General features: G+C 47.8%; 7 protein-coding genes across 7 annotated transcripts; 3 read left to right on the top strand and 4 right to left on the bottom strand.

The window, feature by feature from the left end:
- Positions 1-389: 389 nt before the first annotated feature.
- Positions 390-2344, bottom strand: F5147DRAFT_833936 (uncharacterized protein). Its single transcript, XM_041443892.1, has 10 exons — positions 2252-2344; positions 2164-2196; positions 2085-2104; positions 1769-1782; positions 1686-1717; positions 1443-1502; positions 1247-1381; positions 954-1188; positions 848-899; positions 390-798 (listed from the first exon to the last, which is right to left on the bottom strand). Exons 1-10 carry the CDS (start codon positions 2322-2324, stop codon positions 604-606), a joined length of 849 nt encoding a protein of 282 aa, XP_041297153.1. The 5' UTR covers positions 2325-2344; the 3' UTR covers positions 390-603.
- Positions 2345-3049: 705 nt separating this feature from the next.
- On the top strand, positions 3050-4527 carry F5147DRAFT_674580 (uncharacterized protein). Its single transcript, XM_041435856.1, has 7 exons — positions 3050-3338; positions 3388-3550; positions 3609-3848; positions 3906-4000; positions 4052-4124; positions 4173-4268; positions 4320-4527. Exons 1-7 carry the CDS (start codon positions 3120-3122, stop codon positions 4397-4399), a joined length of 966 nt encoding a protein of 321 aa, XP_041297152.1. The 5' UTR covers positions 3050-3119; the 3' UTR covers positions 4400-4527.
- Positions 4528-6583: 2056 nt separating this feature from the next.
- On the bottom strand, positions 6584-8945 carry F5147DRAFT_769198 (MoaB/Mog domain-containing protein; the record flags this gene model as incomplete). Its single annotated transcript, XM_041441029.1, has 9 exons — positions 6584-6832; positions 6885-7230; positions 7278-7465; positions 7514-7863; positions 7916-8018; positions 8065-8168; positions 8224-8578; positions 8629-8855; positions 8915-8945. 9 exons carry the CDS (start codon positions 8943-8945, stop codon positions 6584-6586), a joined length of 1953 nt encoding a protein of 650 aa, XP_041297151.1.
- Positions 8946-9249: 304 nt separating this feature from the next.
- On the bottom strand, positions 9250-12294 carry F5147DRAFT_674556 (uncharacterized protein). Its single transcript, XM_041435855.1, has 5 exons — positions 12020-12294; positions 11716-11958; positions 10402-11560; positions 9848-10348; positions 9250-9798 (listed from the first exon to the last, which is right to left on the bottom strand). Exons 1-5 carry the CDS (start codon positions 12185-12187, stop codon positions 9395-9397), a joined length of 2475 nt encoding a protein of 824 aa, XP_041297150.1. The 5' UTR covers positions 12188-12294; the 3' UTR covers positions 9250-9394.
- A 115-nt stretch (positions 12295-12409) lies between these two features.
- Positions 12410-15437, bottom strand: F5147DRAFT_674551 (cleft lip and palate associated transmembrane protein). Its single transcript, XM_041435854.1, has 17 exons — positions 15344-15437; positions 15255-15288; positions 14878-15200; positions 14713-14827; positions 14573-14658; positions 14479-14517; positions 14357-14429; positions 13981-14308; positions 13852-13926; positions 13600-13720; positions 13473-13548; positions 13385-13424; positions 13173-13323; positions 13070-13111; positions 12942-13012; positions 12799-12877; positions 12410-12744 (listed from the first exon to the last, which is right to left on the bottom strand). The coding sequence occupies exons 1-17, from the start codon at positions 15425-15427 to the stop codon at positions 12637-12639; spliced, it is 1845 nt and encodes a 614-aa protein (XP_041297149.1). The 5' UTR covers positions 15428-15437; the 3' UTR covers positions 12410-12636.
- Positions 15438-17869: 2432 nt separating this feature from the next.
- Positions 17870-18262, top strand: F5147DRAFT_569106 (uncharacterized protein; the record flags this gene model as incomplete). The annotated part of the gene is made up of 1 exon (XM_041430939.1): positions 17870-18262. A coding segment is annotated over one exon (393 nt), but the record flags the coding sequence as incomplete, so codon positions are not given.
- A 2033-nt stretch (positions 18263-20295) lies between these two features.
- F5147DRAFT_674536 (14-3-3 protein) lies at positions 20296-21797 on the top strand. Its single transcript, XM_041435853.1, has 6 exons — positions 20296-20365; positions 20436-20466; positions 20522-20588; positions 20638-20944; positions 20998-21341; positions 21392-21797. Exons 3-6 carry the CDS (start codon positions 20522-20524, stop codon positions 21436-21438), a joined length of 765 nt encoding a protein of 254 aa, XP_041297147.1. The 5' UTR covers positions 20296-20365; positions 20436-20466; the 3' UTR covers positions 21439-21797.
- Positions 21798-21816: the final 19 nt, after the last annotated feature.

The raw sequence follows: 21816 nt of genomic DNA, 5'->3' as shown, positions 1-21816 counted from the left end.
CTCGCACTTTTCATTGTTGAAATCGTACTTGTAGCCAGAAGCCTCTGTTGCGACGACGGGTGTGATACACCAGTGATCCACTTAGGTATAAGTATGGTATTAAACTCACCTCTCTCGTGGACATCGTTAGATTACTCCTCCACCCAGTCAATTCCATCCAATCCGTTTTGCTGAGGTCACTCTCTCTAGAGTAAGTCCATTGCCAAGCAATCCTGCTACTTCTGCCGGTTATGCTGGCACAACTGCCTGTGAATAATTCTGCCCCGAGCACTACTGTCGGGTTACTAGGTGGTAGATAGAGGCATCAAGATAAATACATAATGGTACGCTATGAAAGAAGCTAAGGCGTGGATTGACGATTCTAGTCTGCAATATATGTATTTATACATAGCCAAAGTATCGTGCAAGTATGGTGAGTAGCTAAGTGACTTTTAGTGAAACAATATTGAAATGGGTTGCCAAAAACTATATCTGTCTATAGATTAAACTACCCCAGTACCCAAGGGACATTATAACGGCGACGATCTTCACTTCCGACGACATCTTCATGTTTCCTGTAGAGCACCTGATAGCACGTATTAATTGCCTAGAGCAATTTCCGTACTACACACTACTGCCAGTGTCAAATTCCTGGAAAGCAATTGTAGTTATGCCAGTTCCTGCGTCAGAGTCGTCCGCGAGTTCTGTGTGATATTCTCGAATACTCAGGATGAGGCGTGGTCCCAGCACGAACAACTGCACAGGCAGGACAACTACAGCGATGCCATAATAAATTTGATCTCTCGCAGAATTCGAATCCTGAAAAAATCATGAGCAGCGGTCAGATATCAATCATAGATCGCCATACCGACAGCTTTGGTGAGAGATAGCCGAGGCGGAAATAAGAAACAGTAGCAAAACTGGAATGTGCTGGATTTCAGCAGAAATGATAATCATTCAAATCACGAGCTCACGCTATAAAGTGAAGCACGTGGCTTTTTATTAACACCGCTAAAAAGTCCCCGATGGTCGATGCTGTCGATCGTCCGACTCGTTCTATTTTACGAAAGTGTTGGATAGCAATCCAGACTGCAAGACACAGCGTGAGGGCCTCCCATGCAATGCCGATCACCCAACTCCAAAGGGAAAGTTGGGGCTGGTCTTCCGCAACTACATGGCACTGATAGGTGCCTGATAGGATGAACTCCTCTGGCATTGGTCCCATGAGTTTGAGGGGCTCGATTTTTCATCCAAAAATAAAGCTTACCCCAAATGAAAGGGTGGGTTCCTACGCCGTCTATCACTGAAGCAGCAGCAGTGACAGCAAAGAAGGTTGCAATGAGAAAGATGAACATCTTTTTGGATCGTTGGTACATGGCGTGTAACCGAATGATCACGATGGCTTGCATGATATTTCAGTCGAGTCAATATTATTGACTGGTCACTAGAGTTGAACAGCTTACCGCCTAGCATGATGTCTGCAGCGAATAACATCCACCATTGTACGCTGATGGCGCCAGTGCCTAGAAAAACCAGTTCAAATCACCAATAGGCATTGGAGGACTGCGTGAAGCAAACTCACAACTGTTATCAGTGGTTATATTGAACCAACAAGTTGTTTGAGAATATCACTCACCCCTGCATAGGAGTGCAATTAGTTTAATTTGGGTGGACGAGAATGGCACGCATTTTTGCAGAATACTCACCATATCTGTCAATGAAAAGGTCGGGAGTTCGGCTGCATGCCTTTGGTCAAAAGAAATGAGCATTGTATGCGAAGGAGACGTACTTAGTACATCGACCCTGAGATAGTTTATCAGCGCAATGCCAACTTGTTAGTTCTTGGAAACATACACAGAGCATAGCAGTCCAATATAGCGTAGCTATAATATCTTGAAGTTAGCCAAGCTTGTCAAATGGCCTGTAATATAGGCTCCATAGTACGTACACTGAGATATAAAAAAGTCACGAGGGACCATCGTTGCCTCTGGCCAAATTATTCTATATGCTGCTGTTCTTGTGGTTGGACTCTGCTCACCTAGATAAGTTCGATCTATGAAACCGTTCATACTGATATACCTCCTCCGAAAATGTCAGCAACCTACCTCCTGTTCGAGTGTCGATACTGGACAATAGTGATAATAGAATCATCAACAGTTTCTGGATAAGTGCTTCCTTGCTTACCCCAATCATACACCACTGCAGCAAAGCCTGCAACTACAAAACCAGTCAAAAATACAGTGAAAACATCACCAACACGCACTCTACGAACCTGCAAAATAGCTGACAGTACGAGTCAGAGCGATTTGCGGCCAGAAACTGGGATCATTTGAGATTAGGGTCATGTTCAGGAACTGGTGTCAGTGGATGGAAACTTGCAAATTGGTAGACGTATGAAAACAACGTATGTGCTAAATATCCTAGCGCTTTCCCAATTCGCCGAATAGCCTAAGATGCAGTGTTGACTCTAGTGATGGCATTGTTGATTTTTTCATCATGTTTGAGCACTGGAAAATCCTGTGATACCGCAACAAGGTAATGAATTGCCTAGTAGGGAACAACTACAGTGGAAGGCTGATAAGTACAAGAAGTTGAAGAACTCGCACACCCGGACCCTTGTATTGCATCAACGATGATGGACAGCTTACCTGCAACAGCCTTTTGGCCCAGCTTGTAACAGAATTGCACTCACTGCGGGCGGTCGCACTTCCTTTTGGACCCTGAGTGGATCCTCTGCAGTATGGCGCATTTTCACTCGTTGGCACATGTTTCATGTTCAGTGTAATTGACGTGTTTACGTTTGTAGCGGCATTAAGTCGACATGCGCAACGTTTGTACGTATACATGCTTGTTCGTGGTTGTCAAGTCAAAATTGCAGTGCACACTTGCAGACAGTGCAGGCAACGTAGCGGGAGCTTGCTTTTTCGGAGTGTGCATTTGTGAGGTGCGGTGACAGTTTAGACAGATGAGACTGGCCCCAGGAGCGCTTCGTCACTGTAGAGATGGTTTGCATTCAGAAAGAAATTGAAGTTCAAGCAAATAACACAGCCGCATGCACTTCTGGGTTCCGACTCGCTAGTCCAGCATTCGCACGGTTAACGACTAGCAACTTCGACCTCACCTCCTGAAACTCTGGATATATGCCTGAAGAACCAGTCCTGGAACATTCAGTGAGCCACTTGTCCAAGTATGACGAGGTTCCCCAGGAACTGCACCGAGCCATGCTGCGGCTCAACTTCCCGTCCTCATATGTGGTTGTCGGTGCATACCGACTCTTCACCGATAAGTCACTCTATGTTCCTGCGTGGGATAAATGCCGCAACGGCGCCCGACGAGGGCTGATATGTGGTTTTGCCTGGGTAAGTTGTAATATACCCTACGCACACATGCTCAACAGCTTCCGGCCAGATTTGCGCATCATACAGCATCCAGCGCCGCATCATCAAAGTAGCCATCACAAACCCATCCTCCATCTTCTCCATGCGCTACATAACACGATTCGAAGAAACCGCAGGCGAACTATCTCACGAGACGCTTCTAGGGTTTAAGTTGCCCTTCAGCATATCCACATGTGCGCCTGCTCATTCGGTTATCATGTTTTGACACTGATCATGTACTTATCCTACCAGACGTCGCGATACTCTTGGTAGGATCACAAGCTACCAGCATCATCAACTTTTTTGTCGCTCGCAATATTCGCGTTGTCCGCCGACGTGTCTGGGATCAAACAGTAGCCTCGCGCGGCAAAGGGCCCGATTTCTGGCAGCCATATGTTGAAGAATGGGATTCCCCACCTGTTGTCAATGAACGTTGGGGTCGTCTGGACAATATGTTCAAGATATGGTTCTGGAAGATGCTCATACAGAAAGGTGACCATGTGTTCTATGGTATTCACAGAGCTATTCCCTGAGGTATTACATCTCTAGTCGTCTTACTTCCGCTTTCACTGTATCCTTTTGTCGGTACATTTATCTCTGCGGCTTTCAAAGGCTTGAGCACCGCTCAGGACTTGCACAAGCCAGTAAGCACTCATTCTTATCTTCTCCTCGTCAATACTGACTACTGTGGCAAGTATTTCGCCACCAAGAAGATGACGGCCCATCAAGAAGCTGTATTTATTGAGGAACGTAAATGGGACTACCGAAGTATGCACGACGTCTCGTGATTCGCGTGTTTACTCACATCACGCTCAGTGTTCGGTTTCGTCGCGGCGCTACTCGAGGGTCTACCAATCGTCGGTCTTGTTTTCACAGTATCAAATCGCATTGGAGCTGCTATGTGGGCTCATGGTATGTTTGTTCACCGCTTTTTGCCCTCGTACATTCTCATGTTTTCTTCAGATTTGGAAAAGCGTCAGCATTATGTTGCAGCGCAACGTCGTGCGTCGGTTGTAGGTCGTAGCGAAGCTGTCCAGACGTAGAGTTTACTAGCTGTTGACATGTCATTTTGTAACATAAACTAGACCTGCGCCGGTCTCCTTGAGATCCAGTGTATTTTATTGTTGTATTCAAAACAACGGCATTATGATGACTATAAATACGACGTAACATTGAAAAGGAATAGTATTGTTTTTCATCTCTTGTTGTCGACAACAATGCAATTTGAATCTCATCACAACACCAAGGTCTGCAAAGGTGGTGTATAGTTGATCCTGTGCAGATGGATGTGAAGTAGAATCCGTGCAAACACCATGTGCAAGTGTTATCGTCAAAGAAACAAACAACAACTGCTCAGTGATCTCTGATCTTCAAATAAATACACACAATTATAATATTTCTACGGACCTGACGTCCATCATGTCGTCGACAGAAGCTATGTCTTTGATCTCTGCAATAGTATTGTGATCCGAAGCAATCCTTTTGTATTCTGCACCAGAAATGCTGCGCTAGCAAAAGTGCGCTGAAAGGTTGTCTGAGGCGAGCAATCAATCGCAAAGCCCGTGAGATTGATTCTGAATCAGCCAGCTCATGTCCTCTATCAGAACTACCGGGTGACTCATCGAATAGATCCAGGCGCGGACCAATATTCATCCTCGCTTAGTGTATCATCTCCAAAGGAGTGGGCTTAAGGAGATACCGATTCCAGGCACGGACAGGCAAGACTGTCTGGCGACCAGGCCATACCGGAGTGAGCCTCTTTTCCATCGTGATCAGCAGGCCATGAATCCCGTCTGTTTTGGCTCCATACGTGACTCTAGTCGCGTGTTTGATAGTGAGATCGCGCCTCCGTCTGACCCCTGTGATACGGAACACCATGGAAGGCAAATAAGTCTGCCTATGTTGCCAAGCAGGGTATAGAGTTTTGAAGCCGGTTCCGCGGCCACGATATTTCGCAGCGAGGAACGTGGTTGCTTTAGTCGATGTAGCATGTATCGCTCTAGGCCCGGCGAACCCTGCATCGCGAGTAATTTCACAGAATGTCCGCAACTTCACAATACCGAGCGAACTCAACGTGAACGTGAGGTCACTAGCTCCTTTCCACTGAAGGCAATGTCCCTAGAGATATAGCCTGCCAGTGAGGGCTCTTGATGGACTATATGACGACGATGGTTAGAGTCATAAAGTGCTCATGTTGGGTCAGTCAGTACACCTCATCTTGATTGCGTCCTGTCCTGAAGCGCGCAGTCCCAATGATATCTGCATGCCATAACGAGTGAGCGGTTGGCACACGATGTGTGGCCGTTGGCAGCAGTGTCGATCTTTTCAAGTTATGTGAATAGCTCTTCGGCAACAGAAAAGTCCCCCGCGATGTATGTATTTTGAACAGTCGTCTGCGGGATGACGCATGCTCGATTTGCAGCATAACAGTCAAGAGTGTGGACAATGGACATACTTTTTTTAATCAAAGACTTAGCCTTGACATCAAAAAGATGCTAACTGAGACAACGAGAAGGCGAGAAATGACCGTAAAAGTACCTCCGATGCTGCCAATCCCCGCCGCGATGCCCTATCATTTTCTTCAACGCGACACCTGTCTTCAGGTTACACGCGAAGCGTGTTGTCTAACGAGCCGGTGACCATATGGTGTCTGTCGGAGAAAACTGCGACAGAGGCTATGACGCCCCCATGGTCTTCAGACTATCATTCAGGTGTGGTACTTGAGATGAGCTACAACTCCATTTTTTGAAGGTCGATGGTCGATATGGAATTGTGGCTGTGAGTATCGACATCAAATCGTCTCGTGATTACATGGAAGCCCAGGGACATGAGATTGTTCGCCTCCATCAAGGCTAGCCAAGCCTGAGCGAGAGATGTGTAGCTTGTGTACATGTAGCTCAGCGTGCTTGACTGCCGCACCCCCCGGAACGAGAGCGTCGGGAGTCGGGATGTGATGTCACACCCCGTTACTCACTAAATTTGATCAGTCCGGCAGCTGGAAAGCTGCGTTGACCATTGTCGAAGCTGTCAACGTTTCCAGCGAGCAAGTGGTGTATATCTGCTGGCTGTATGTATCGCAGTGTTGTCAATGCAACAGGCGCACCAAATGGCGCCATTTCCCCCTTAAGCCACGGGCTGCACCGAACCACTGCGATGTAGCAACACAAACTCTTACAGGACTTGAGCTTGATTTCATTATGAACGTTGCTAGTGAGTCGTGACTATGTTTATGATGTAGGATCTGACATGTACAACTCTCCGATAATGACAGCATCTGCATAACTCCCAGCTTCCAATCTATCTGGCCCACCCTCCCTTTTTGTTGGCAGTTGTACAAGGCCGTTCGCTCCGCTCAGGCTTGCAACTCGACTAGATCTTTGGCCACCTGTGCTCGTTGCTCGTAAACCTTCCTCCCCGGCTCTCACGATCACACGATGGAATTCAACACGAGAGTCCAGTCGCATGGCATCACTCAGCTACCGTATCGTTGTCAAGAAAAACCTTCTTGAAGGCATGAGTTACACCTACCTTCACACGTACACGTGGTAGGTGGCATCTTTCACCAGGCCATCCGCCAAGCTTCCGCAACGCTGGTATGACAAAGACATAGAATGTGACCAGGGCAGAGGCAGGGTTACCGGGGAGAGCAAACATGAATTTCCTCTTGTGTTCTCCTTGCGCAGTCGGAAGACTCGCAAATGTAGTTGGCTTTCCGGGTTTCATTGATACCCGACCAAAATGGACCGTACCCCCGAACTGGCGTTCGATCACAGGCTTGAGAAGGTCGCTTGCTCCCATGGATGTCCCGCCTGTCGTGAGCAAAAGGTCGGCACTTTCGAGACCTTGTTTTATTGCTTTCACATGTGCGTCGATACTAGAGCCGAATCAGACGATGAGTGTTGAAGAAATAAAACCTCTTACTCATCGGCAACAATTCCAAGGTCAACAACATTATATCCCATTCCTTCGAGGGCTGCCTGTAGCGATGGTCGGTTTGTATCCCAAATGCCTCCCCAACCATCAGAGGGAAGTGGTTTAGGAGATTGGAGATCTAGAAGCTCGTTTCCCGTACTCAGGATAGCGACAACAGGCTTGCGATGCACTTTGACCTATACCAGTTCATCTCTGCACTGACACATGCCTATTCGTCGACATACCTCTTTTCGCCCGACAAACGTTAGGGTCCCAACTTCGCCTCCGAGACTTGTTAAGATCTCGCCTCTCTGAAGCACAAGGTCACCCTTGTGCACATCAGAGCCCGGTTCTCGGATATTGTCGCCTGGCGGGACCTGTACGAGTGTTTTCACCTCCTTTTCTTCTGCATCCTGTCCATCAGCGTCCTTGGCGGTGGATAATAGCTCAGTGTCTTCAACCATGATCACTGTATCAGTTCCTGCTGGGAGGGGCCCTCCCGTGTTAATTCGAAAAATTGATCCTTCAGGAAGAACATCGGCCAGCGCGTGAGTTCTAGAAGTTAAAACCTTGTACGTTCCAGGAGGGTCAGACGCTAACGGCTACATCAGCATAGCTCGTCATATGTGACAGATACGAAGACTAACAGCGAAGCGCATAACCATCTACGCTGGTGGTCTTGGATGAAGGAACATTTTGTGGAGCATAGACATCTTCGCCGAGAATGTTACCAGCCAGTGCAGGTGTCACCTGTTAATACTCAGCACGTACTCGATGTTTCCTGGCTTTCACTGACAGGAAGAGATACCACGCCCAGTGGTTGTATTTCATTCACGATTATATTCAAAGCGTCCTCGAGGGATATTTGCGGATATGGTGAAACGCGATGACGAGCATAAACTGTTTATAATCGCATAATGCTTCGATGCGGACTCAGTATTGGATGAAGACATACCAGGTAAAGAAGGATCATGAGATAAAATTGCCCGAGGCTGAGGCACGTGGTGATCATGATGGTGGTGGTGGTGATGCGGAACTCCACCGTGTCCCGAGCCCATAGCAGCATGCACCTGCTTGCCAGTTCCACCTCTGATGAGATCGATGGCATGTTCAATGAACCCATTTGCGAAAAGAGCCTCCAGATTTTCTTTGACTGCCTTCACACTGCCAGGCAGTGTGACGACGAGAGTATTTTTCACTGTACCTGCAACAGGTCGAGATAGTGCTGCCAGCGGAGTGCGCTTTAACGACTCGGCTAGCAGTAGATGAACGATTCCTGCTGCTTCGCGCTCCAATAAAGGGGCAATCGCCTAAAAAGGAGGAAGTCAGTACCTGCAGAAGCAGCATGAATGGGATCTACTTCGGGTGTCCGATCGCGCACGCCGAATCCCGTTCCCCCAGTGGAGATGATCCAGTCAACAGTATTGTCAACGTCATAGCACCAGTTTTTGACTGTCTCCCTTATTTGTCGTTCATCATCTGGAAGAATGGTCGAGCGTACGCAGCCATGCCCCCGTTGGCGAACGATCTCCTGGATGGTTGGACCAGATTTGTCTGCAGCCGCGTCCACCGACGCTGTATCGCTGACTGACGGAGTTTTGAGCTTAGTTTTACCGTCGGCGATATGAAGTTGACAGCACCCTGACCTGTGATAACGCCGACTTTGATCGCGCTCATGAATGTTTAAGGAGCGAGCGTGGCAGCATGACTCACGGGATCTTATCACACAGCCACAAAGCAGCCTGCAGGCATCCGGAGATTTCCGACCTTGTGCAATGGTGGAACTCGTCCATGTGCTCGATAACTCGGTTTCTATAAACGACATCATGGTCTCCAAGCGAAGCGTCTAACAAGATCTGCAGGAACGAGATGACGGTATACAGGGCCATATTATGTCTTGACTACATACGCAAACGTACCTCATTGGGGCTCCGCGATCGACGCCACAGATATCAAAACTTACATAAAGCCTTCCGCGATCGCAGGAAACGGACCATGATGCAAGCCAGAAAATCCGTACCATGTACAACAAATAGTATAGGTACAAGTAGGCTATCAAGGTGCAAAGTAGATGGGGCACGGTTATTATTGAAAGAATAAAGTAGATCATCAACTTGAAGCGCATCCTATGCCAGGCTTCTCCACATCCCAGCCGCTGGAACTTTACTTCGCGCTTCAAGTATCTTTAATGCTCGTTGTCTCCCCCGTGATTCGTCAGGAAGGTCCATTTGAGGAAGTTCATCATCACTCTCATCATCCTCGTCACCCTCATCATCTTGCGAGATAAAATCCAGGGTCCCGGGGTCCATGCAACGGTCACGATCGCGAGCAGCATACGAAGCTTTGCGCAAAGCAGAAGTAGAATGCCTACTAACCATATTTGGCAAAGGAGGCACCATCGCACTAGCACGGTCAGGAAGGGATGTCTTTGGCTGATATGACGCCAATGATAGAGGTTCTCGTTTGCGTGACAACGGCCCAATACTAATGGGTAACGACCCCGGGATTCCTGGAAGATGATAATGTGTACCTAAATGAGTTTTCAGCACGGCGACTTCATTAAATGGAAAAAAACTGACCCGAAGTTATATCGTCACTATCATCGGTATCACTAACAGTAATGCCCACTTCAGCCTCCTCTGGTATAAATGCTCCAGCTGAGCCGTTCTTCCCACCTCGTCTACTGACAAACAACTGCCACGCTCTGCTATTGGGCTTCCAAGCACCTCTGTGACTCGGGGTATCAGCGGCAACCAACTTTAAAATTTCCTGTTCCTGGGGATCAGGAGCCTCAGCTTCAATGCTGTGTCGAATAGATTCAGTTGGCAACTGCTCAGAAGTTGGGGGTTGTGTTCTAGATGTCGAGCTCTGCTTAGTTATCTGGGCTCGAAGAGAAGCATAGGCGGGCAAAGAGGTCGGCCTCAATGATGAAAGAGATGTGGGTAGGCCAACATGACTCGTGCTGTTGCGGACGCGTGCACGGCGTCGGGGAATGTGTGGAATCTCTTTGAATGGAAGGACAGGAGCTGCGTCTGACGAATCCCGATCGCTGCTTTCACCATCCAGATCAAATATCATGTCTGAAATAAAACCATCGTCAGAAAATCGCGTAAAAATCGTCATAGTTGGCTACCTTGAACATCACGTCCTTGACTGCTTCCATTTTTCTCCGGATTCGGCCCGTCGGCTATCAGCGTGTCTGGTTTGATGTCAAATGTTACCTTGCGCTTCCCCCTCGACTCATTGCCATTCCTGCCGTGATCTGGCTTCTGCAATCGGCCCTCTTTCGCTCCCTTCAGCTTATTCTCTTCGTCACCGGGTGCGCTGGCAGAAGTGGAAGCATTACTCGGTTGCGCACCTTCGGTCGCCTTCCACGTCTCTGTAGCGGTCGTTCCGGTTGCTGGGAGTCGCTGACGTCCGCGCATAATTTCCATCTCAGCTTCCATATCGATAAAATATCGGAAGCTCGCAGCCGTGTCCCGAGCCTCATCCATGCTTCGTTTAAACGGCTGAATGAGACTTTCGCCCGTCATCAGTGGTAGTAGTTCTCTAGATGAAGTAGTGGATGACAGTGACCGACTGTCAGCTGATCCGATAGATGACGGGTGGGACGAATAAGGCGGTGGCGAACGTGGAATATCGCTTGCCTGTCCAGAATGTGTATTTCCTTCCCGAAGGGCACGAGGATGGTGAAATGCTGAAGTTGCAAGCGAAGCAGATAGCGAAGATACTCTTGGAACCGATCGCGGCCCAGGGGAAACCATTCTTCCGGGGCTAACAACAGGTACGAAGTCCCGTACGGTAACCACCGGTGAACCAACGGCCGGCCCCCCTGCATTGTTGGTGTTGGGCTTTCTTGAAGGGTCCCTCCGCTTAGCAACATCGGAAGCGCCCCAATCCTTCTCCGTCTGACCTAAGCTCTCCAGAAATCTTTTCCACAGGCTTTCCACAGCTCTTTTCAAATCTTCTTCGGCCTTCTCAATTTCAGCGACTTTATCCCGTATAAGAGCGGCGAACTGCTCCTCAGCGGACGATCTTAGACCCTGTGACTTAGATGTGGCTATGGACGATAGGTGAGCGAAAACGGGATGTGAAGGTACAAAGGGCGCGGGTGGAAACAAGGGACGTAAGTTCGACAATATAGGATCAGAGAGTACTCGGGAGCGCGACACGTCAGTGGAGGCGATGTCGGAGGGTTGCGTAGACGGCGTGGAGGTACTTGGCGGCACAGCAACATTAAAAATTGGGGAATATGTCGTTGACGACCAGAGCCTGAAGACGGCATCTGCATCCTAAAGAAAGTATCCTGTCAGTAAACCCTGCATGCAATCATGAATGACATCACGTCATAGACGTCATGACATATCCCCGGAAATTGTACAAAGGATTGAGGGAATTGTGCTAGAGACCTAGCTTCATCACTAGCAACCGGAGGAAAGTGACTCACCAGGCACTCGGCGTGTACCTCAATCCAGCCGCAACTGCTCATCAGTATGTCCTGCTCAACCCAATCATAAGTCGGAAGCAACGGTCCCTCCTGACCCTCTACATCCAGTGGGACCAACTGTTGTACACGATATGCGAGGGTCTGACACAATAAACAAGTCAATGTCGTATACCGGATGCATCGATTTGTATCGGCCAGAGAGGGACCCATTTTGCGTGTTCTCATTGTCAATTGAGGATGAGCCTATGATATAAATCAGAATTCACGGCAAAAAAAATTGTGGCAGATGAAAGATGCGACTGACAACACTGAGACCGTCCTGACCAACATACATCAGTGTATAGACTGAATCTATTACACTGTCCTTGAGAAAATCTGGAGGCGTGCTCTGCGGTGGCGGTTGCCTAGATTCTATTCGAATATTGAGACATTTACAAGCCCTGGTTGTATCATCCTGGCGGACATTCGCCATGGTTGACGGTGACCTAGCAAGATGAAAGACAAGGAGATTATAACACTAGTGTTGACGGGGGAGTCAGAGATGCGGATATGAATCCAGATTCCAGTGTCATAGTCATCCCAATCAAGAACGTTTTTCCACGGTCCGATGAGTGCGGTAAACTTCGCGTGTTTCTGCCTAATTTTATCCAATATAGCCGCAAAAGTCAAAAATGTTCCAACGACGGCCAAAACAAAGGAGCATGATGCATCAGAACAATTGGGATATTACTCCTGATCACAGTATTCAAGTACTCTAGATAATACACTCCACCTGATTTAGCAAGCAAACGTCAAAACACTAGGCACTTCAGGATGAGTCAATCGCATTTACGCGGGTCCCACAGGAGTTAACACGCAGAAGAATAAAAATATTAGACAAAGCATTCCAAGACGCTGTGTTGATCAAGCGTCCTTGGAAGTCTACTTGTCCTTCTTTGTCTCACCACTGTCATCAGCTTTAATGACATCCTCCGCCATCACCTGACCATACTCGTTCACTCGTTTAGGGTCGATGCGGTAGATCCAGCGCTGAGCAGGCACGAGGCTTGAGTCTAGACTAACGTATGGAGAAATAGAACTCACCTGATACAGGAAAATTAAAAACACAACATCATCCCGGAAGCACGCCAGCCGGTGCAGCATCGGCATCTTGATGCAGAACCTGTATTCCCGCGAAAGGTCTTGTGAGCTTGGAATCACGCACTGGTTTATTCGTGAATTCTTACGCAAAAAGGTCGTCGACAACTGTTGATAACGACTTATATATCATTGCCTTCATGGGCATATGCGCCACGCTCTGAAGAAATATAGCAATCTGGACAGGATGTACACCCCGTATGGGCAAGTGACAAACCTTGAGTTTATAATTGATAATGAGTTGAGGTATCAATTGTGCCTGTCATAGTTCAAATCGGTGTCAGGAAGTAGCCGAATAGCAGCATGTAATGTGGACTTACAAAGCCAAACATGTACACAAAAGAAGTCAGCGTCGAGATCACGAAGCTGTACCATCCTTTATGGGTCTCATAAATCAATGAGTAGATCGTATAAGCGGCGAGTAATGGAATAGTAAAGTATGACACAATGCGGAATGCAAGCTTGTCATATCTGATCAAATCCTTATGTCAATATTCATCATCCTGAATCAGTAGCGACTGCATTGACTCACTCTTGTGTTTTCTTCTCATCGTCACTGAGGACATGCTTATCTGATGGGCCATATTTCAGCTCACGAAACCACGTGCAAGAAACTGTACCTTTGATACTAAGCATATAGGGCAGTTGAGAGCCAGACGGAGTAGTGATAATGCTGATATCCACAGCCTTGGTGATCTGCGAATAGAATCAGCCCAACTCAATTTTGCGGCAATGTTCCTCATGCACCTTCCAGGCCTCGATAACGACACCCATCCCAGACCCCATAAGAATCATCCAGCTCGTGTTTTCGTTGTTGTCAATGAGGTATAAAAGCACCACGGTCTGGACAAACACGTTCGTCATTATCTAAAAAACGATCCAATATGCCGATCAATTTGAGACTGGGGCGTCTCCAGAAAAGGGAACATACCGTTCTGTTGAAGGAGAATGAGGAGTCATTATGACAGCCAACGACACCTGTACCACGTAATATCTCACCTGACAGAGACACCCACCAACTCCTTCCGCTGGCGCCAGTGCGAAACGTCTGATTTGAAGGCAAGCATCTCAAATCTTCATACGCCACAGGATTAGTAACATATCCGATAATCGCTACGATGCACTTACACAACGTGCAATATGCTAACCAGTCCAGTCAAACCCAGGAACCACGGATTAGTCTCGGTAAGCATTCGTTTGACCTCATCAAGTTCCGCTCCTGCGCCACCACCTTGTTGCTTGAGGGCTTCGTCAAAGCCATGACTCATCGACGCAAGTATCTGGAATTTGAAGTATGACATGGGTTGGAAAATTACTTCCAGCGGCAACGTCGGAGTAGTTGTGTTAATTTCGGTCAGATGCGAGCGAAGTAACCAGAAGTCATTGGGGAAGATTATAGGCTTGTAGAATCCTTTAGTGCCAGTGTCATCCCGCGCGCCCGGAACCAGATGTATATCTAAATCATAGTGAATTATGCGTCCTAAACCCTTTAAGACAGACATACGCTCAACCAGAACTGGGGGCACCTTGTTGACTGCTATGACCGTCTCGTCGGAAACGAGGGCCAACGTGAGGTTCTGTTTATGGGTTTATGTGGGGAAAATATTCATGCAAATCAAGATCTACCTTGTGCCAATACGATACTATGATATCGTCTTGCGGCTCCTGAAGGATCCTACTGGTCGAAAGCAGTAGCAAGAAAATGAATACAGCGACAAACCTCTTCCACCTCTTCATTGTCATCCGGATTGGAAAGCAAGTTTTTCTCTTTGCGTGCTTTGACTTTGGGCATGTACCGCGTCAAAACTGAAATGGACTCGAGTCAATCTCGCAGTAGAAGCTGTGTGATTCTAAACTCACGTTTCCGGACATGATGCACAGAATGAGGATCGAAAGAGGGATTTGAAGGGTCCGGACTTGCGCCATCTTTGACAAGGAAAACATCCGCCCATAAGGATCCATTCTTTTGCACAGCCTGTACAAGTTTCCATATGGACATCAGAGGAATGAGATTAAGAAGCTCACTAGGGGCAGATTAATATCATACGTGGCAACCCTTGTCTCCTTCCAGTCTCCGAAAGTGATGTTCTCCCAGACGAAATTGGGAAGACCGGCGTCCTGGTCTTCCCGCCACGCTGACGTCCATTGACGGGAAAACACATCGCCATTAGGCGAGGTCGAGAAATATACGTGCATGGATAGAGGTTGTCCAAGTTTCCACGCAGTATATGCCTGTACGGGGGGTAAAAGGAATGGGTTGACCTCACCTGGTTGGGCGGCATCATCATTACCAGGTGTCGCTACGGAAGGCACAGTTGCAGGTTTTGCCGGTGCTATGAGTTTCATAGCTAAACATTTTCCAATGAGTCTTTGAGTTGCTAAGCAAATAATTGGTGACGCACCAAGTTGAGAGAATGCCCATATCAAAAACACTTGCTATGGGTTGGGTTAGCTGTGGTATTATATAGATTTCAGGTAAATATGCGCTGACTTGAACCACTGAAAACAATTTCCGGACTGGACTTTCATCCTGCTCAGCGGGAGGGCCAGCTTGAGCATGCGCTGGCGTAGACATAATAGCTCAGTACTAGCTGTGACAAACCAAGGAACACGCGCACACTCAAGTCAGCTCCACCATCACGTGATCAGGCACATTTCTGGTGGATACCTTTACCATGATTAATTTTTCCACGCACGAAGTTCTTCTGGTTTATCATCGACGTCATCTCTCGACGGCCGCCAGGGATACTAATGAAAATATTGGAGACCATTTATAGGAGCAACAGCGGTGTAAGGTAAATTATAGGGTGAGTATGTACCTGTGGAATCGATCAGTACCAAGAAAGAAGCTGTATCTTCAAAACATTTGTAAGGCAAGAAAGACGATGAGTGACATGTGCCACACGTTCCATAGCTAATTTGAGCTCTCCACTATCGCTCCAGTGGATGTGTATATGGCGATCTTTGAGGTGGAGGTCCAAATATCTGCTTCGCATTAAAGGAACAGGTCATGTTTAAAAAGAGAATAATCAATGAGACAGACTTGGCAGATGTGTTGAAGTGGACCGCCACGCCCTTCGGCTAGATCAACGCAAACACCATCATAGAACCACTTGGCAGTACACCTAATGGTTGATCTGTGTTAACAGTTCAAGACCATTATCTCAGACCTGAGATCTTGAGACCTAAATGTATTACACGACGGTTTCCAATTCCTTCGCGTTTATAACAGGTTGGCAGATGAGAATGACCGAGGATATCTACGGCCATCTGCTTTTGATACCACCCGTTAGCAGCCTTTTTGATCTTCTCGATAGCCGCAACTTGATCAACGCTTATAACCTTGGGGGCGGAACCAGCCCTCTTCGCTGAACATCCTGCTCAAGCTCTAGCATACTGAGCCAACTCGACTAGTGCCTGATGGATATCTTCAGAGCTCTCGTCATGTCTGAATCTGGGATCGGGTATGTGTCATGGCGAGCAAGAATAGTTTGATGCACGCTTTCGCAGCGAGTGAGAAGTGCGCGATTTCTTTGAAGATGACGAAATATCCTCGGCGTCTGGTGGGCCTTTTTGTGCTGGCATGTCGTGAGAGGCATTTACAGTGGGTGAGAAGTTGTGAACGGTATGTAAAAGCGGACGCGACGCGTTTATACCCGACGTGACACAACGCGTTGTCACGTCACACACCTCTAACTCGTTTAAGTACCGACTGAGGCAAGCGTCAATATTTCAATCACGCTTTGAATCAAGGGTATGTACCATTCTGCACGCCCTTCTTCTTTCTACGGGGTGATTAAGCTTTTCCAGACGCATTGCCCGGGGCCCCTTCGGTTGATTTGGATTCATCACTCATCGATGCATCTTCGACTTCTACACAGATGCGCATTGCGGGCCGATTATTCGGATCTAAGCTAACCCTTCGGACTTATGTACAAATCATGCCACTCGATAATACTTCTGCCTAGCTCAGATAAGTAATTCTGCCAACGTTTTTCCCCTTTGCTCACATAAGTAACTAACACAGATACAGAAATTGCATGAGCACAGATCATGACATTGGTGTCCATATGCAGCATTCGTGCGTAGTGAAAATCACACAAGCCCTGATATGGGTGAGTTGCAACTTCTAACACGCCGGGACCGGGCACCGAGTACTGAACTTTGAAGTGGTGGGCTTAACCCAAAACGATGATCAGATCTCCTCCGCTCTGGCACCGAACATATCACCTGCTCGAGTGTCAGGCTATTCCGTCGAGGATGTTCAATTGCCCACATGTCTTAATTAATGATGGATCAGTGATCACGGGAGTGCTCTCGTACATCAGGCCTGGGCTGCACGGGGTCTGCTCGGACATGAGACCATACCTCTTCTGATGAGCACAAAAATATGCAGTGCTAACGCTGTTCTTCGTGAGGCTATGCAGCATCTTCACAGCATACGGAACACATGTCTTCATTCCTCCCCATGGAGCTTGAGGTGATGTTTCGAAGATGTTGTTTCATTTGAGGAACTGATGCTGATGAAAAATGTACTGCCTTGGAATTACTGCTCACTTGAGGTAAGTGAGGATGTTGCCGTAACCTAGACGCTAAAGTCTCACCTGATTATTTGTAGTTGGTTGATTTGAGCGCGGGGAACTTTTGTGAAGCCTTCTGATGCGTTGGAACATCTCGTGATCTCCAGCTGGTGAGTTGAGTTGAGTGTCGCGCCATTTTTTTCGAGACATTCAATTTGGTTTGCAGCTGATAGTGACCTATCATGCGTCGTACGACAGACGACCTACTCATCTTTGATAAATATGTGATGAACGATACCCCAATCTTTCTCATACGCCTATCAGACGTGGCTTTGGTTGAGCTCGATGACGTGAGAGAGCTCTTTAGGCTTACTTTCATCCAGTCTTCATGGTGTAGGCACTCGGGCGTCGTCTGAAACACCACCTTGTCTCACCGGTGATTCAAAACAGGGGACGTGACTCTTGAAGAATAAAAAAAGACTCAAGTCAGAGCTTTGGGATTCACAAAGCTCCAAAAGTTTGCGTTTTCTGCGAGAAGGCCAGTGGAATTTGCGTGGTCAGATACTTGCCGCTTTGACAAACAGATCAATGCTGAGCTCGACGAGCCGAGGCGTTCCATATTTCGGTGGTATCCCAACTCGGCCCATTTGCATCATCCATCTGGTCCGTCGAGGATGGTAAATGGACGACAGGGGCTGTACGTCACAAGACCCCCTTGCACCTGCCAAGATCAGCTTCAAGATCGACAAGCCTGGATACCCTTGACAGATGATGAAATGACAAGAACCCTCCACATATTGGAAATTCTGATCATCGAGAGTTACCGGCATTCCTCTTCACCGGCACCGTCATCTACGCAAGCTTTATCCAGGTCCGTGCGATGCGCATGACGTGGGCAATCAGATGCAAAACAACAAGGTTGAAGATGTAGCATATTTTCTGCTGGGTGTTGACTTGGAGGTCGTGCAGGGACTGCGCATTCCGCAGGCTGGGCTATCATGCAGGTGGGTAACCCTTCTGATCTCGCGATGCTGCAAAACATCACAGTTCGCATGTTATTCCTAGATCGTCACAGAGTTTTATGGGCCATCGAGATGTGCGGTTGGGTAAAGAGCTACTAGAGATAACTGATTAGCCTCTATTTGTGATTGTATCACTCCCTCTCATCGTCCGCCGGTTGCTTCCGTATGCTATGGCTGTCATACTCGAGTGTCCGCTGTGTCCGACCATCCAAATTGAGATCAATATATATTTTTCCTCATAGGTGTTTGAGCGGCCACGCTCTTGGAACTGTCAACTACTCGCTCAAGATAACTCGAGTGCTAAGGATTAAGGTCAAGTGACTCAAGTCGGCCGGCTTTACCCTATTCCGCAAATGCTCGTACTCGATAGATACCTGGGCACACAGATCAGCCGATTTAATCAAGCTTGAAACTGCCTCTCCCCTTGACATGAATTTCACCGCTTGGGATGGGCTTGGTCGAGGTTAATATCCCTATTCCGAATACAGCATGATGGGGTACCCGGCAGTGCATCATTAATACTGAATTATGTATATGCAGACGAGATGTATATCTATATTTATTCCGCCCTGTCAACGACTCATGCGTACTCTTGAATTTAGGTTTCCAAAACAAACCGCCTAGGGCAAAGGGAAGTATCACTAGAACGGGCACGCTGAAGCCTAGTGAAACCCTGTGCAGCCGATTGTCCTCCTTATAATGATCTGGATGGGGGGAATTAATATGACTCGGGGTCGAGATACTAGGATGATATTATTGTGAAAACGTGCCGGACCCGCGACCGTCGTGAAAGGCGTAATGAAGAAGGAACGATCGTTCCATATGGTCCGCTCAATGGAAGCTAAATAGAGCTAGTCTTCCTATGGGCTATGTCGGTCATCGATCAGTGCTTTGCCTTTATGCTGGCAAATTTCTCTTTATCAAAATACTCTGCCTTCGGCACACGATGATCGATTGATGCGCTGAAGACCGTTCGACGCCGCTTTCAAGACCGAAGAGCGCCTTTGCTGTCAAGAGGGGACAACAAATACAGGAAGGGTTACATAAATATTTCGCCATCCGCTCCGGCGATTAAATAAGTACTGGATGATAAGTCACGGATCCAGAGATAAGTAGAATTAAATTTACGCCAGTAGGAGAAGGAGGCGGGGTCTAAGAATGACACTGCAAGTAATGTAGAAACTTGCCGTAGAGCATGTTCGCGCATTAACCTGATGAGGGGATTGCTTCTGTACAAGACTTCGTCGTGTATAACCGCGGCTAGTCTCCCGAAGTCAGACCATATAGAAGACAGTCGTTCCTACGAGCGCGGGCCGCTGCATTCGCTCGAATCCGTTAAGCGCGGAGAAATGCATCGCTCCAGTGTGGGATAGATTACGCGCGGGTAAATTGATAGTGGCATGACTGGACGACGTCTCCGGCGCATAGAACCTACATACATACCACGGCGATAAGGTCGGTCGTGTGAAATAATAAAAACGTTGTAGTGGGAGTATAGCCTGTCAGTGTCATCACCGCCTGGGTCGCAGTAACGTTCATGATGGAGCTTCATGACGGCAATGATAGCACGTCTGGAGAGCAGCAAATTCTATAATTGGTGACTGGCGGTGTTTGTGGCTGTGTTGAGCGCTTAGTTGATAAGAACACAAAAACGAGTAAACTTGCCTTAATCCGAGTACTTACTATGGAGTTACCAGGCCGCCGCATCTGCAATAAAAATGGATGAGCACAACATCCAAAGGTGGCCGAACAACGAGGCAGACAACGACAAGAGAAATGACACAAACGAGGTTCTAGAATTGACAATAGCAACAATCAAAGACACAGATCTAGGTGATCGTGGCGTGAGAATATCTTCCAAAGTTGGATATACCCTAGACCCTGCCCTATACCCGAACCCTCTGCCCAGCTCACAATTTAATATTTCCACAACACTCCTCTTTTCTAAACAACCACCATCCTCAACTCCTCGTACGTCCTCGTCCTCGTCGTCTTCCTCAACGACAAACTTGCCTTGCTCATAGTCTTACTTTTTCTCTAGCTCTCTATACTCATCCTCAATCCATACAACAGTGAGTATTTGACGCGTCGTAAACGCGTCAAATCACGTTGCTAACTGCTCCTTAGATGCCTGAAACGCGTGAGGACTCTGTCTACCTCGCTAAGCTCGCTGAGCAGGCTGAGCGTTATGAAGGTACTTCAACCAACATGCCTGGCTTGTAAAAGTCACTCACGACATTTAGAAATGGTTGAGAACATGAAGCGAGTGGCATCGTCGGACCAGGAGTTGACCGTCGAAGAGCGCAACCTTCTGTCCGTAGCATACAAGAACGTTATCGGTGCACGTCGTGCATCGTGGCGCATTGTCTCTTCAATCGAACAAAAGGAGGAGTCCAAGGGTAACGAGGCTCAAGTAGCTATGATTAAGGGTTACAGGGAGAAGATCGAAGGCGAGCTCGCCAAAATCTGCGAGGACATCCTCGATGTCCTTGACAAGCACCTAATTCCTTCCGCTGCTTCTGGCGAGTCGAAGGTGTTCTACCACAAGATGTACGTTCTCTCTGTGTCACGCGTAACCATTCACTGATGTCATTCTCCCACAGGATGGGTGATTATCACCGATACCTCGCAGAGTTTGCCACTGGCGACAAGCGCAAGGACAGCGCAGACAAGTCCCTGGGTGCCTACAAGGATGCATCGGAAGTTGCTGTCACGGAGCTACCGCCCACACATCCCATTCGCCTTGGTCTCGCACTCAACTTTTCAGTCTTCTACTACGAGATCTTGAACAGCCCCGACCGTGCCTGCCACCTTGCCAAGCAGGCCTTTGATGACGCGATTGCTGAACTTGACACACTCTCGGAAGAGAGTTACAAGGACTCGACCCTCATCATGCAACTATTACGGGACAACCTTACCCTCTGGACTTCAGACATGCAGGATTCGGGTACGTCGTCTTCCCACCAATCTAATTTATGTTTCTTAGCTGGCTTACAGAGAAACCAGATACGAAAGACGAGGCTGAGGCTGCAGGCGACGACTAGAGGTTTGCCTTTTCCTTTTGATCTTTATATCTGGTTACCCGCTGCTATCTCGCCTCGACGCGACGTCCGATAGTTCGGGTCCTTGACACTTCATTTGCATTTCCTCACCTCCCGCATCGTCTCATTTTCGTATGTTTCCTTATTATCCGTAGTCATACTTGTGGCTTTGCCATGTTACCTAGCCTTTAGGGGCAAACAAAGATATTCTGAAACTCCTCATTATCGTGTGATAGATCATCTTACTGGGCTCCATGTTTCGGATGATGACGGAGCGCTATGACACTCCTACATAGTACTGTGACTTATCAGTCTAGTTCAATCTTAATTTCTTGCAAGCACAGCGGAAGTGCCCAGCTACTGTTTGAATAATCTGGACTT

This window comes from Suillus discolor (assembly GCF_016758755.1).
Source record: "Suillus discolor strain FC423 chromosome Unknown F5147scaffold_7, whole genome shotgun sequence".
In the NCBI taxonomy this organism is placed as follows: Eukaryota; Fungi; Basidiomycota; class Agaricomycetes; order Boletales; family Suillaceae; genus Suillus; species Suillus discolor.
This window is presented reverse-complemented; position numbering and strand designations above follow the sequence as displayed.